This window comes from Capricornis sumatraensis, chromosome 11 (assembly GCF_032405125.1).
Source record: "Capricornis sumatraensis isolate serow.1 chromosome 11, serow.2, whole genome shotgun sequence".
Taxonomy (NCBI): Eukaryota; Metazoa; Chordata; class Mammalia; order Artiodactyla; family Bovidae; genus Capricornis; species Capricornis sumatraensis.
Window position 1 is genome coordinate 22,339,722 of NC_091079.1, and position 12,448 is coordinate 22,352,169.

Here is a 12,448-nt window from a genome sequence, read left to right on the forward strand (position 1 = left end):
GTGCTGCAGTTGCCATGTCTCCAGCTCCAGGAGGGCTGGCATGTGTCTCATTCATCCAGCAAGTGCCTAATAGAGAGAGAATTGGCTTTCAAGAGAGTTTTCAGTACATGAATGACAGTGAATGAGGAGCAGATACTGGTAGGCGGAGGGCTTCGAAGCCTTGTTTTCAGCTACCCTGGCTCCAGTTTTTTATGTGAAAGCAATTTATTTGAGGTGTACACTTAAGGTCTGGGTCTTTGCTGATGGTTTGGGGGAAAGTGCTGATAAAGCTCTTTTACAGATCAAGAGCCGCTAGCTCTCCGCACTGCTCGCTCTCCGCTCTGCTCTCTTTGCGGTTGACGTTAGCTGCTCATGAGAGCCTGTGTCCATGGGTCTTTGTTACTTGTGTCATTGTGTGTCAGCTTTATTCTTCATAAAGGCATCTGTACCTTTGCTCGCTTCGCTGGCTTTGTGGAGCTGGCTGACCTCTTCATGTCTTGCTTAAAATTTCAATATCTAGTGCTACTCTTTCCTAAGAGGGAAATCTGCATTTTAAAATATTAATATGTTTCTCAAGTCAATTATATTAAGAAATCAAGTGTACCAGTAGTCACATAAAAGCATTGCAACTTTGTACTTGTCTTTATAGCTATGCCTTACAATGTAACATAAGTTTTCTCTGGTATTGAAATAATGTGTTTCTGTTTTTCTCTTCCCTCCTCCTGCCTCTGTATAAGGAGTCAGTCACTGCCAACCTAAGGTTAAGAAGGCTAGGCGCTTCCTCCCCTTGGTCTTCTGTGCCCACGAACCTCCTTCTGCGGGTACTGCACTCAGCTTTTGCACAGGCTCTCCCCTTAACCACAGCTGACCACTGCGGCCAGGCGGCAGTCTAACGATGCTTGTAGATGGTGCCGGCCCCGGGGTCAGTGTAGTGCTGCCCGGCCAGGGCCTGTGGGCTGGGGTTCAAGGTGACTGTCTGTGGGCCGTCCTGATAGAAGACTCTTTGTTTGCCTGTTCGCTGGTGTTTAAATGCATGACAGGGCGAGAAGTCTCTTCCTGTGTGATCTCAGTGTTTTCTCAAAGGGGCCGGCAGGTACCACACCTTTCCCTTGTGGGTTTCCTAACACGGCATGTGAGTGATGGAGGAGGATGGTCCCAGTGAGCCCCGGGGTCTCCTCACGTGCTTCGTGGGCAGATATTCAGGGATGCTGCAGAGGACGGGCAGCCAGGGCCCCGGAAGCGTTATCTAGGAGAGGGGGATGATGAGGGTGTAGCAGTCAGGACGGTCCTTCTGCACATGCTGTGTAGATGAGAGGAAGTGCATCGGCAGAGCCCCAGGAGGAGCAGCGGGAGCCCCGGGGCCCCCTGAGGAGCCCTGCTGAGGGCTGTCCCTGTGCACACACTAATGACCCGTGGTTCTCATTTCTGTCCAAGAGGATGCACGTTCCTTGTGAGGATAGTAGACTTGTCTTTAACATTTAACGGTGAGAAGCAATCAAATTAGCCTTGCTTAATGTGGCAGAAACGCACCTAAACTGCTGTTTACCTGGGATAATGTGAGGAGGCTTCAAACTCGCACTAATGCCCTCAAGTCAAGTAAACATGCTGACTCCTCCATCCTGCAGTCTTTCTTTTACCTTCTGAATTAGACCGGGAGGGGGTGGTTTTTGTGTTTTCCTTACACTATGATTTGCTTGTCATTTTAATAGTGTTTTCCCTTCTCTCCCCCTCCTTTCCTCTTTCTCCTCCCCTCCCCTTTCCCTTCCTCTCCCTTTCTTTGCATGCCACCTGGATCCACAGATGAAATTAGTGGGGACGGTAATATTTATTTTCACGTTTGTGTTGCTAATGTGAGATGATTATTTATGGATATAAATACCACTCAGTTTTTAATGAAAGGCAAAATGTGGCTTAGATCCAACAGAGTATGTATGAAACAAGTGATGGTGTGAACCGGTGATCTCTTTAGAGTTGCTCAGGGTTTCAGCCCAAGAAGGGTCACCATCAGTTTCTTTACCACGTCTCACTGGTAAACTTGAGTCGTGTATATTCATAGAGAATTTTAGAGATCTCATTATTAGAACTAGAGATAAATGGAAATTGTCAAAACTGTTTCATTCCTCATTAAGTGGGAGAGAGCCACACACTTTCCCACATTCGTGTGTATAGTGACTTTTAGTCGGGAGTGGCGTGGCAGGAAGGAAAGAAGGAAGAGTGATTTCTAAGAGTCACAGAGACGAAAGCAATTAAGGAGCTGTCAGCAGTTGTTTTTCAGGCAGTTGAGGGCACCACTCCATAAACTAGAAATTTAAAAGTCACGTGCAGTGCCTTGTTGTTCATTTCCCTTGTGTGCTGCCTGCATGAAGCTTTGTACTCTTTTATAATAAGGAGTGAGATTTTATAAAATAAAATTAAGGGGGATTACACCTTTCCTCACTATTCAATGAGAAAAATACTTTGACTGAAGATTCTGTCTATGCTCCTGTCTGTCGGGTCAGTGACGTGATCCTTACGAGCAAAGTGCTTGCAGTGAAAGGTCTGAACTAAGTGTGACGGGGAGAATGTGTCTGCCTCACGGGACTTGGAGCCGGAAGCTCTGGGCTCTGTGTCCCGGCTGATTGCTTGGTGGAGGCTGGTTGGAAGCTCCTCCGTGGAGGGTTCCCCGTGTGTCTTCCCTTTATCTGTGTGACTGCCCTTTATCTGTGTGACTGCCGAGTCCCCCAGCAGGGATTCCGAGCGTAGCTAGGTGTTGTCTTCACTGGTGAGCAGAGGGGTGAGAGACTGACTGTTCAGGGCTGCTGGGTGAGTGGCCAGGGCCCAGGCTCCAGCCTCGCCAGCTGACCAGTTGGGTGACCTGCAGCAAAGCACTTGCTCCCTGGAGTCTTCATGTGTAGAAGGCCTCGGTGGTTGTTGAAGAATTACTGTGAAAGCATACAAATTTAAACAGATGAGTACAAGCAAGTAGTTATTACCACATTGTTTATCTAAAGAAAACATTTTTTTTTGCATTTTCCTCACATTTGGATTTCCCAGTACTATGAAACAGGGTGAGTATTATTATCCTCATTTACAGGTGAATCTGCTGAGCCCTAAGGATTTAATCCTTGAGTATAAGGCAGGGATCCACAAACGAAGGCCCAAAGTCCAATTATAGCCCACACCTGTTTTTATATTGCTCCTTGAGCTAAACAAGATTATTATATATTTTTAAATGGTTGTGAGGAAAATCAAAGAATGTGGCATCAAAACTATGTGAAATTCCCATGTCCATCAGTAAGTTTCACTGGAGCACAGTCATACCTTCGGTCATGACCAGTCTGCTCACCCCTGAAATTTAAGCGGCAGAGTTAAGTGGTTGCAGTGGAGACTGTGAGGAGCAAGTCTAAAATACCTACTCTCTGACCTTGTACAGGAAAAGTGTGCTGACCCTGGCGCAGGTCACAGAGCAAAGCAGCACCCTTCCTGGCTTCCTGAAGCTCTCCGCCCCCTGCCCCTACCCACTCCACGTGCCGTCCCTGCGGCCTCCAAGGCTGACCGCAGGTTCGCCTGTCCAGGTGGCGTGAGGAGCTGTGATCGCTCAGTCGCACTGCACTGCTGGGCAGTGGCGTCCCCGTGCATGCGCTGCTCTGGGGGCGGTGCGTCCTCAGGCCCGCCAAGGGCAGCAGGCCCAGCCTGGAGGTGGGGACAGACTCTCACCGCCCGCCCCCTTCCCCACAAGGGGACGAGGGCACCCAGGAGGTTGGTGGGCTGCAGATCCTGGTCCAGTTCTGATATTTACAGCCAAGTGTCTGCTGCTCCGTCCCTCCCACTCTCCAGACTGGGCCTTCCCAGGGACTCCAGAGGCATCAGGCCCTTGGGTGGCAGAGCAGAACCCATGTGCGTGTCCAGGTTTCCGGAGCGACTTTACTAGGTCTGGCTCACCACCTTTGAAAATGAGAACTTGATACTTTTCCCTCCTCATTTCAGTTGTCAGTTTCTGTCCTTTTAACATGTCTTCCCATCATTTTTATTTTACCACGTACTGTGACACCAAACACTGTAAATTACAGTGTTATCCAGGGTTTCAGAGGTCACCATTTTTCAAAGTATTTATTTTGAAATATTCAAATCATGGTCTGAAAAACCTTTCAGATTACAGTGTTATGCATGGTTTCAGAGGCCTCCATTTTTCAGAGTGTTCATTTTGAAATACTCAACTCATGGTTTGAAATTGTCTCCCAAGTGCACAGACCCACAAAAGCCTACCTGGGCACAGCCCAGAGCAAAGCTGGACCCACATTGGGGGTGAAGTCCCCGAGCACACTTAGGGGAGCGTGCTGAGGTCTCAAGACGCAGGGGGTCTGGTCTCACAAGATGAAGCCCCCAGAAGCGCAGAAGGTGACAAAGAGCAGAGCTCGGAGCGCGGTGGCTCGGGCGCCTTCCTGCAGGGCCCTCCAGTGCCTCTGGGGGCCTCGGGTTCCAGCCTGGGAAACAGGATGATGAGAGCAGGACCCTCCATGTACGATTTTCCTGGGGTTAAGCAATGGTGCACGTAGTTGTTTGTGATGGTGTCTGGCAGGTGCCCAGGTCTCCGTTAGTCGTGACCACCATGATTAAGTGGAGCACACGCAGCTCTTCCCTTCATTTGTGCTGAGATCTTTCAACCTGCCTCCTTTTCCCTTGTGTTTTCCTCCCATATTTGGGGGACAGGTGGTTTCAGGGTGGACTCCAGTTGTTCAGGGACCGATGAGTATGTAAAAGTACCTCTGATATCAGTGTCGTTCTAGCCCATCATCATAAAAACCAGTCAAGAAAAATGGAAACTAGAACCAAATCCATATCAAGAGTTCTTGGAGAAATACGCCAAGTATTCTCACCTGAAAAGTCCTTCTATCTATAGAAGGTCATGGTAAACCTTTGTAGGTGCACGTGCCTTCACCAGTGTTGACCCTGCCACGTGAGAACCAGCTTGAGAAGAACACAGCAGCAAGAACTCCCTGTTCACCTGGCGTCACAGTATCCACACCCACATTGATCACGAGTGACGCCCGGGTGTTTGGGATAATCCCCAGAGCTTTTTTTTGTAGCATTCATGTAGCACCAAAAGACAGAAACTGCAGACTCTTTCTTGTGATGGTGTAAACTAAAGTGTATGCAGCTTGTTTTTTCCCAAATCAGTTTTGTGTGCCAGCCTGATGTATGAGCCATCTTCTTTTTTCTCCCTGCGAGCAGTTCAGAGGTTGTCTCTCTGCTGAGGGTTTTATAAAAAGAGGCAGTCCTGGGAGCTGCTGCAGCTCCACCCAGAGGGCTCCTGCCAAGGGAGGCCTCAGAAGCAGAGGGCACCAAGGAGATCGCAGCCCTCAGTCACCTGTCATCTGCAGGGCCCACCGCAGCTTGACGTGCGTCTCTGTGATCCTGACAACCCCCGCAGGCGGACGTGTTCTCATCGGACACATGAGGGCACCGGTGAAGCCCAGACAGGGGGTTGTGGGCGCCCGCGTGCAGCTCTGCCTGGCCTGGCTCCTGCGCCTCAGACTCATGACCCCTCTTGTGTACCTGGAGTGCACGCCTTCTTTCTGTTCAGTGGGCACTCACCGGGTGCCTCCCCAGTGCCGGCTCTGGTTTGCAGGCTGAGAACAGGACTGTAGATGAGCTGCAGCAGGGCCCGCTGCCCCGGGGGCTCTGCTCCCAAGAGCCAGGGGACCAGCAGAGAGCTGGTAGTGACGGGCCCTGAGCAGAGCACGCTGGGCAGCGTGATTGAGAGTGGCTGGGGGCCAGGAGGGCTCTCTGAGCAGGTGGCACCCAGGCGGCAGACACTGTTACTTAGGGAGATGGAAGGACGGGCAGACGGTGACCCCAGTGGCCCTGGGAAGCCCGCTGAGTCCTGGGCCCCTGACATCTTAGTGGAGCCGAGAGCCCAGGGCAGGGGCTGATGATGAATCCAGGGCAGCTCTGGTAACAGGGCGGCTAGGGGAGGGAGGCATGGCCAGAGTTCTGGGCAGTTTTGTAGCAGAATCCAGCCTTCCCAGGGTCAGCTAATGTGTTTTGCCTCTAAGGGGGTGTGTGTTGTATGTGAAAGAGGACCATGGGGGTGGGTCTGTGGGTGCAGGAGATCAAGTTGCCACACTGCCGACAGTGTGGACGGCTGAGGGTCCGCCTGTGTGGCCTTAGCCTGACACGGTCCCCCACTTAGTCCTCTTCCTCACCCCAGCCTTGGCGGCACACTCTGTCCCCAAATTTCATTTCACAGTTTCTGCTCAGCCACCTTATACAAAAGCAAGGCTGCAGACCTAGAAACCACCACCACTCCTGGCATCCATCGAGAACAGGATGTCCTAAGAACAAGATAGGGGAGAGAAATGTAGGAATGTAAGGTGTGGGATAGATTAAATAATTTTTTTCTTTAATCCTGAAAGTAGTTAATATTTATAAACACGGAAGAATAACATAAATTATCCACCTGTCATACAGGGCTTAGGAATAGGTCACATTTGCCAAATACCTAAAGGAATGCCTGTTTATGGACTTTATGTTCTGCCAGTTGAATTTGTTGTTACTTGAATTACTTTTAATGATGATGACAAGTTAAGAAATGAATTCTTCGAACTACTTTTACATTTGATCTCAGTTGTTAGCATAGCAGTATGCAGAACAGTTGACATTCTAGTGACTATAAACAGTATATAGTCTCTATTGTCTCTGGTTTCTATAATTTTAATATCTGAGTGAGGTAATAATGGCAGCACAGAAGAGAAAGCTTTCAATTCTTTAGAACTTATAGCCTCCTCTGCTGGCCCAGCAGCTTAAACCCTGTGCACAGAGCTACTCAAGGTTTTTGTCTTTCCAGTATGAGAAAAACAGAGAAGACCCGAGTGATTTTTCAGTGTAATTATTATCCAAGTGAGTGTGTGTTTTCCTCGAAAGGAGTTTTCCCCCCATTAATATGGAGATGGGTCGTTAAGTTCCTGCATTACTGAGAGGAATTAGTGGAAGCATTGGAACTTATACCAGAGAAGAACTCGATTTCTATGCTATTCTGATTATTTTTGACACATCTTTTACCCTTTTGACATGAATAGACACTGTTCAAATATCTGAGTGAAAAGTTACAAGAGCAATTCCTGGGTTGCTTTCACTCTGAACAGATAAAGTAAGTTATCTCAAACGTCCGCGTGCCATTTTGTTTTCTGAAGAACATGCAGAATATGCTGTGAGGTCTGATTGCGAATGAAGTCTGAGCTGTGCTTGGAGAAGCCCCAGTGGACGGCGGTGCGGCTTTGCACGTGTGCTCCATGTAGGGAGGCGGGGCTTCACGGTCAGCCCCAACCACTTGGTGCATTTGAGTTATGCACACAGTCATTTCCTGTCTTCTGTTTTCCACAAGGGTTTTCTGTGTCAGTCTGTGTGCTCTCCGAGGAACAAGTCTGTGTATTATGACATGGTGGACCGTGATGTCACCTTTATTTCCATAAATGACTCATGTGTGAGCAAAAATTGAGTAATAGTGTTTTAAAAATATGTCAGCATAGCAGGGGATGCAGGCAGATCATTTTGCCTTTTCAAATCAGTTCAAGGCCAGGGGGTCAGAGATTTAACCTCTTCCAACATACATGTTTCCTCTCCTACAGAAACAGATGATTATGCAGAGATCATAGATGAAGAGGACACTTACACCATGCCCTCCAGTGAGTAGCTTTGGTTTTGCTCCTGTTCAGATTTGACAGAGTTTTAAATATCTTGTGTTTAAATGTTTTAGATGTTTATTGTCATTTTACTACCTTACTGAGTTCATAGTAGAAATACTCTCTGCAGCCTTCCGTGCCCACTGCCAGGTCAGAAGCCTGAAACTCAAATATCTATCGTAAGTCAGTTCAGTTATGGGGATTTTGTAATCTTGTGGTCTTGCTCTGTGATAATATATAACCTTTAATGATTAAAGCATTTCCTGTCTGTAGGAAATTAGTATTTAAACACACACACACATACAGTTCTTTGAATGCACACCTTTTAATGAGTCACATTTCCCCTCTGAGGTTTCATTTCTTACTGCCCTTGACTAAGCAATTACAAAGAGCTTCCTGCATCCAGTCCTTCCACCTCGGGGTGGGAGGTGTGGGGAGAGCAGGACTCCTTAGCACCCCTCGCCCCCCAGCAGCCCGGCAATGTCACCCTCTACTTCTCTGCCATGCGGCATGCTGGTGAGGAGAGCCTGGGAGCCCCAGCTCTCCAGGTGGAGTGTGTATAGTCCCAGCTCTGGAAAATTTCAAGGGCATGTCTCAATTAAAAAAAAAAGTTAACCCTACCTCTTAAAGAGGCCTGATTAGGAGTCCTCCTTTTAAGCCTTCGAGGCCTAATAATTCAGCATCTAATATCCTGGTTTTAGTAAAGCTCTGTGTGTTTGTAAAATGTTTCAGATTCTTTACCCTGTTGTATAAATATTTTGAAAGTTGTTCTCAATGGATTTCCTACACATGTTGAGATTTACCAAAATAAAGAGAAATAGCCCAGTCCAACTCAACCCCGTGGGTATCCTGCAGGGAAAAAGGTGGGGGTGGGGGTGGCTGAACTTCTTTCTCAGGGCTCCCGGGTTGGTGATTTGAAACGGAGGCAAGAGTTGAGACTTAAATGTGTTTACTGTGACTCACAGTAGCAATTTGGAGAAATGTTTAAATTTTGGTTTCAAGGTTCGGTTAGCCACTTAGTCTTTTGTACATTCTTGCAGACTATCCATATTTTTATTCGTATATTATTCATAGTTGAGTAGTAAATGTCCAACATGCTAACTTTTATCTAAACCCCAGAAAAATGGGTTATTGTATAAGGAGTTTATGGGATAGAAATGCAAAGCATTGTACATCACATCGCGTTAGCTTGAGGATGTTGTGTTGTCACTTGTGTTTGGTCCTCTTTTTTGACTCATGTTAGTAGTCAAAATATTTGACAAAGTAAATATAGAAATGTACTCTCCGAGTTTGTTGTTTTTAACCTGATTGCTATTAGTTATTTCTAAGCAAGGTCTTCACTTTTTTTCTCTCTTAATTGCGATACAGAAAGCTATGGAATAGATGAAGGTAACAGGATTCCTTTAAAATAACTGCATTTGCTTGCAATTGCAACCCATGGAATGATACGGGATGTCTCAGTTTCCAGTTAACTTTTATTTTTAAACTTTTTCATTGGTTTACTCATGCTGTTAAATCAATGGAACTACCAGCTAAAGTGATTTTAAAGAGGAAAATGACCATCTAAAATTTGGGTTGAATTTTCCATGTGATTTCTAATTTGACAAATTAGAACAAATCAAAATACCAAGCAGGTCATTGGATTAAAATCATCTCCTAGGGTCCCAGTGGGTAGTTTCTTTCCATGTGCCTCCAAATAATTGGGTTTGTATAAATCATAACAATTGAATACATTAATTTGAGGCTGATGCTCTCAAAAATATAAAATACTCGTAATCTATTATGTGATACATTTAACCTTGTTCCCAAATCTTCTGACTTAAAGCTGGTCCTAGAAGCTACCTCTTTAAACTCGTTTAGCTCCCTGAATAATATAGATAGGATTATAATGAAGTGGAACACTCTTAAACTTTTAAAACACGAACTTACTCATGCCACAATTTTTTCCCTCCATGTCTACAGACTTTAGTTACTTGTGAAATAATTGCTTTAAATAACCATTTGTAGACTTCATATATTAATACCTGAACTAATAGTATATATTAATTAAATATACAAACTTGGAGCAATTATTTAGCAGACTGTCAAATTAATCAACTGAATCAGACATTCAAAAATATTGAAAAAAACCTACCTTGTAAAAAACTCATCATTTTTATAATTAAAGCAGTGCCATAACAGTTACATAAATTCCTTTTAAAATACTCGTTTAAGAGAATTCCACTCTGTTCAAAGCATTTTCATAGAATGATGTGCCACAAATGAAACTCTTACTCATCGATGATGATGAAATGAAATGTGTCCCATGTTTTCTGCACTGGGGATGTTGCACTGAAGTGTCTTCTGGTGTGTGGATCGTGTTTTGCAGCCAGGGACTACGAGATTCAGAGAGAAAGAATAGAACTCGGCCGGTGCATTGGAGAGGGCCAGTTTGGAGATGTGCACCAGGGCACCTACACGAGCCCGGTAGGTCCTGTCAGGCGGCTCCCCCATGCCTGCGCCGCCTCCTGCATGACCCGCTCCTGTCAGTCCTCGTGAGGCCCTGCTTCCTCAGGGTGTTTCCCGTTGTCCTCTGCAAGGCTTATCATATACGTCAGTTCACTTGCTATGTTCAGAAACCCAGACTGGCAAAGTTAGCTCCTGAGAGCTGGTCTGCCTTTTATTCGTTCTCATCTTTCATTCAGCCTGTGTCATCAGTAACCATTCTATAGCCCTTTGCCCACATGCTGCCCCGAAATCTCAGGCTTAGCATCCATCTGAAGCCATGCATCGTTAGAGAGCAGTGCTTCTATTGTCTTATGAAAGCGCCATGTTCAATATTTGAGTGTGAATTGACAGAAGCGACTGATTTATGGTCTTACGGAAGTTTCTGTTGTTATTCAGATCTCTTGTAAAAATGGGCATTTTATGTCATTTCTGAAATGCATCAGTCAGCCTTAGGTTCACACAGAGGTAGAAGTCATGGTGCTGTCCTAGAAGTTTGCCGTCTCAAATTCAGAGCAGTGTGGTGTGTCGCTGGAGACTGTGAGAAGGCCCCGAGCTCAGGCGTTCAGCAGACAGACCTCTGTGCCAGCCAGCTGCTCTCCTCTGGGGGCCTGGCGACCGCTCCCTCCAGAGTGGTCCTGCCACATGGGACACCTCCCACAGGGTTGGAGAGGGACTGTAGTCCCCCGGGTCTATGTTAGTCTTGTGGCCATTTATGTTGCTCTTGCTTGAGAGCGTGTCCTAGAATCACAGTGTACAGTTAGCATGAAATCTAAAACAAATTAATGCAATTGAGGATACTTTTAAGATATGCAAAATAAAGACGCACCCTGGCCATGACTTGTAAGCGTGCCTTTCCATTTAAAAGAAAAATATTAAAAGTGTTTGTTAATTCCACAAATATTTATTGAACACATACTATGAATCAGGTTGCTGTTCTAATGAGGTGGTTTTTTTTTTTTTTTTTTTGGTGAATAGGGCACCTGAAATAAGAGAAATAGATAATTCTGGAAGGGACCACCCAAAGCCAAAGGATAGGATAAACACATACATTTCCAGGGTAGAAGCCACAGGGCCGCCCCCTCCCCTCCTGTAGGTCTTTGCTCTCGTCCCCTCTCCGCTCTCCCTCCAGGAGCTTACCTTCTAACCTGCTCTGCGACGTCTCAGTGTCTCGCTCACGGTGTCTGTCCGTATCCTCCGCTGGGACATCAGCTGGCAGTGCACAGGGTTGCCGGCCCTTGTTCCCGATGCAGCCTGAGCCCCTGCAGGAGTCCCGGAGGCACCACGGGTGGGGGGTAGGTGTTTGTGGGACACGAGTCACCTGCAGCATTTTACTTACATGTCTGCTTTCTGGGGATTTTCTACAGAGGATTTTAAGTGTTCCTCCCACTGTTAAGATTTTATAGTTCTGATTCTGTCTGATCCAGAATCCACAGAGGTGCAGAATAAACTGCCCTTCCTGAATGTGCTCACTGATTAACACAGAGACCTCTTGTTCCATGTGTCCCCATCATAGGAGAATCCAGCTTTGGCGGTTGCAATTAAAACATGTAAAAATTGTACTTCGGACAGTGTGAGAGAGAAGTTCCTTCAAGAAGCCTGTAAGTTTGTAGACATTTCTGTGGGACTCCATTTTGACTTTCTGTCTATGAAATCCAAACAGTCTCTGAAGAAGAAAAACAATGTTTTGACTTTTATGAGGCAGCTACATTTATTCTCTTGCCATGCAGTTCATATCTGTATTTGTCGAAGCTCATGGGTACAGAGTTCTCCAGGGGGGCTATCACATTTGGGGTGTGAAGGCAGATTGACTTACTGCCCCCTTCATCCCCTGGCACTTTGTACCGTAACTATCTCCACACTGGGGTTGGGCAGACGTAGTGATGCCCGCAGGTCCTGGAGTTGGGCGGTGAGCAGGACAGACACAGTCCCTGCAGGATGGAACCCGAGAATGAGTGGGGAACAGGGCCCAGACCATCCCGAGGGGCCGCCGTAGAGAGTCATGTGTGGCAGGTCCTCTCCTGAGGACAGCCCTGTGGAGAGCAGGCCCTGGTCCTGCCTGTGTGCACGTCAGCTCCTTCTCCCCTGCCTCCGGCTGGGTCCTTCATCCTGCTTCCACGGGGCTTGTTCCTCCCGACCAGCAGAGTTGAAGGGCCTCTTGTTCAGAGGCTTTGTCGCGGGAGCCTGGTCTTTCCCTTCCCAAGTGTCCATAATTAAATACACGATGCCTCTCTCTCCCTCTAGACTGTAAGTCTCAGTGGGGACAGGGACCGTGTCTGTTTTGCTCACGGCTCAGCCCCAGAGCCAGCACAGCGCTTAACTCA

The 12,448-nt window shown here is 46.9% G+C and overlaps 1 protein-coding gene across 7 annotated transcripts in view; it reads left to right on the forward strand.

Moving 5' to 3' along the window:
• Positions 1 to 12,448, forward strand: part of PTK2 (protein tyrosine kinase 2) — a 141,888-nt gene that overhangs the window by 82,823 nt on the left and 46,617 nt on the right. For 3 of the 7 annotated variants that reach the window (XM_068983834.1, XM_068983831.1, XM_068983836.1), the window contains 6 exons: positions 717 to 800; positions 1,780 to 1,797; positions 7,587 to 7,643; positions 9,009 to 9,029; positions 10,009 to 10,106; positions 11,641 to 11,725. In XM_068983834.1, the coding sequence (XP_068839935.1) occupies positions 717 to 800; positions 1,780 to 1,797; positions 7,587 to 7,643; positions 9,009 to 9,029; positions 10,009 to 10,106; positions 11,641 to 11,725 (363 nt within the window). The remainder of the gene's footprint in view (positions 1 to 716; positions 801 to 1,779; positions 1,798 to 7,586; positions 7,644 to 9,008; positions 9,030 to 10,008; positions 10,107 to 11,640; positions 11,726 to 12,448) is intronic. The other 4 variants (XM_068983830.1, XM_068983829.1, XM_068983835.1 and 1 more) reach the window with 2 other exon arrangements.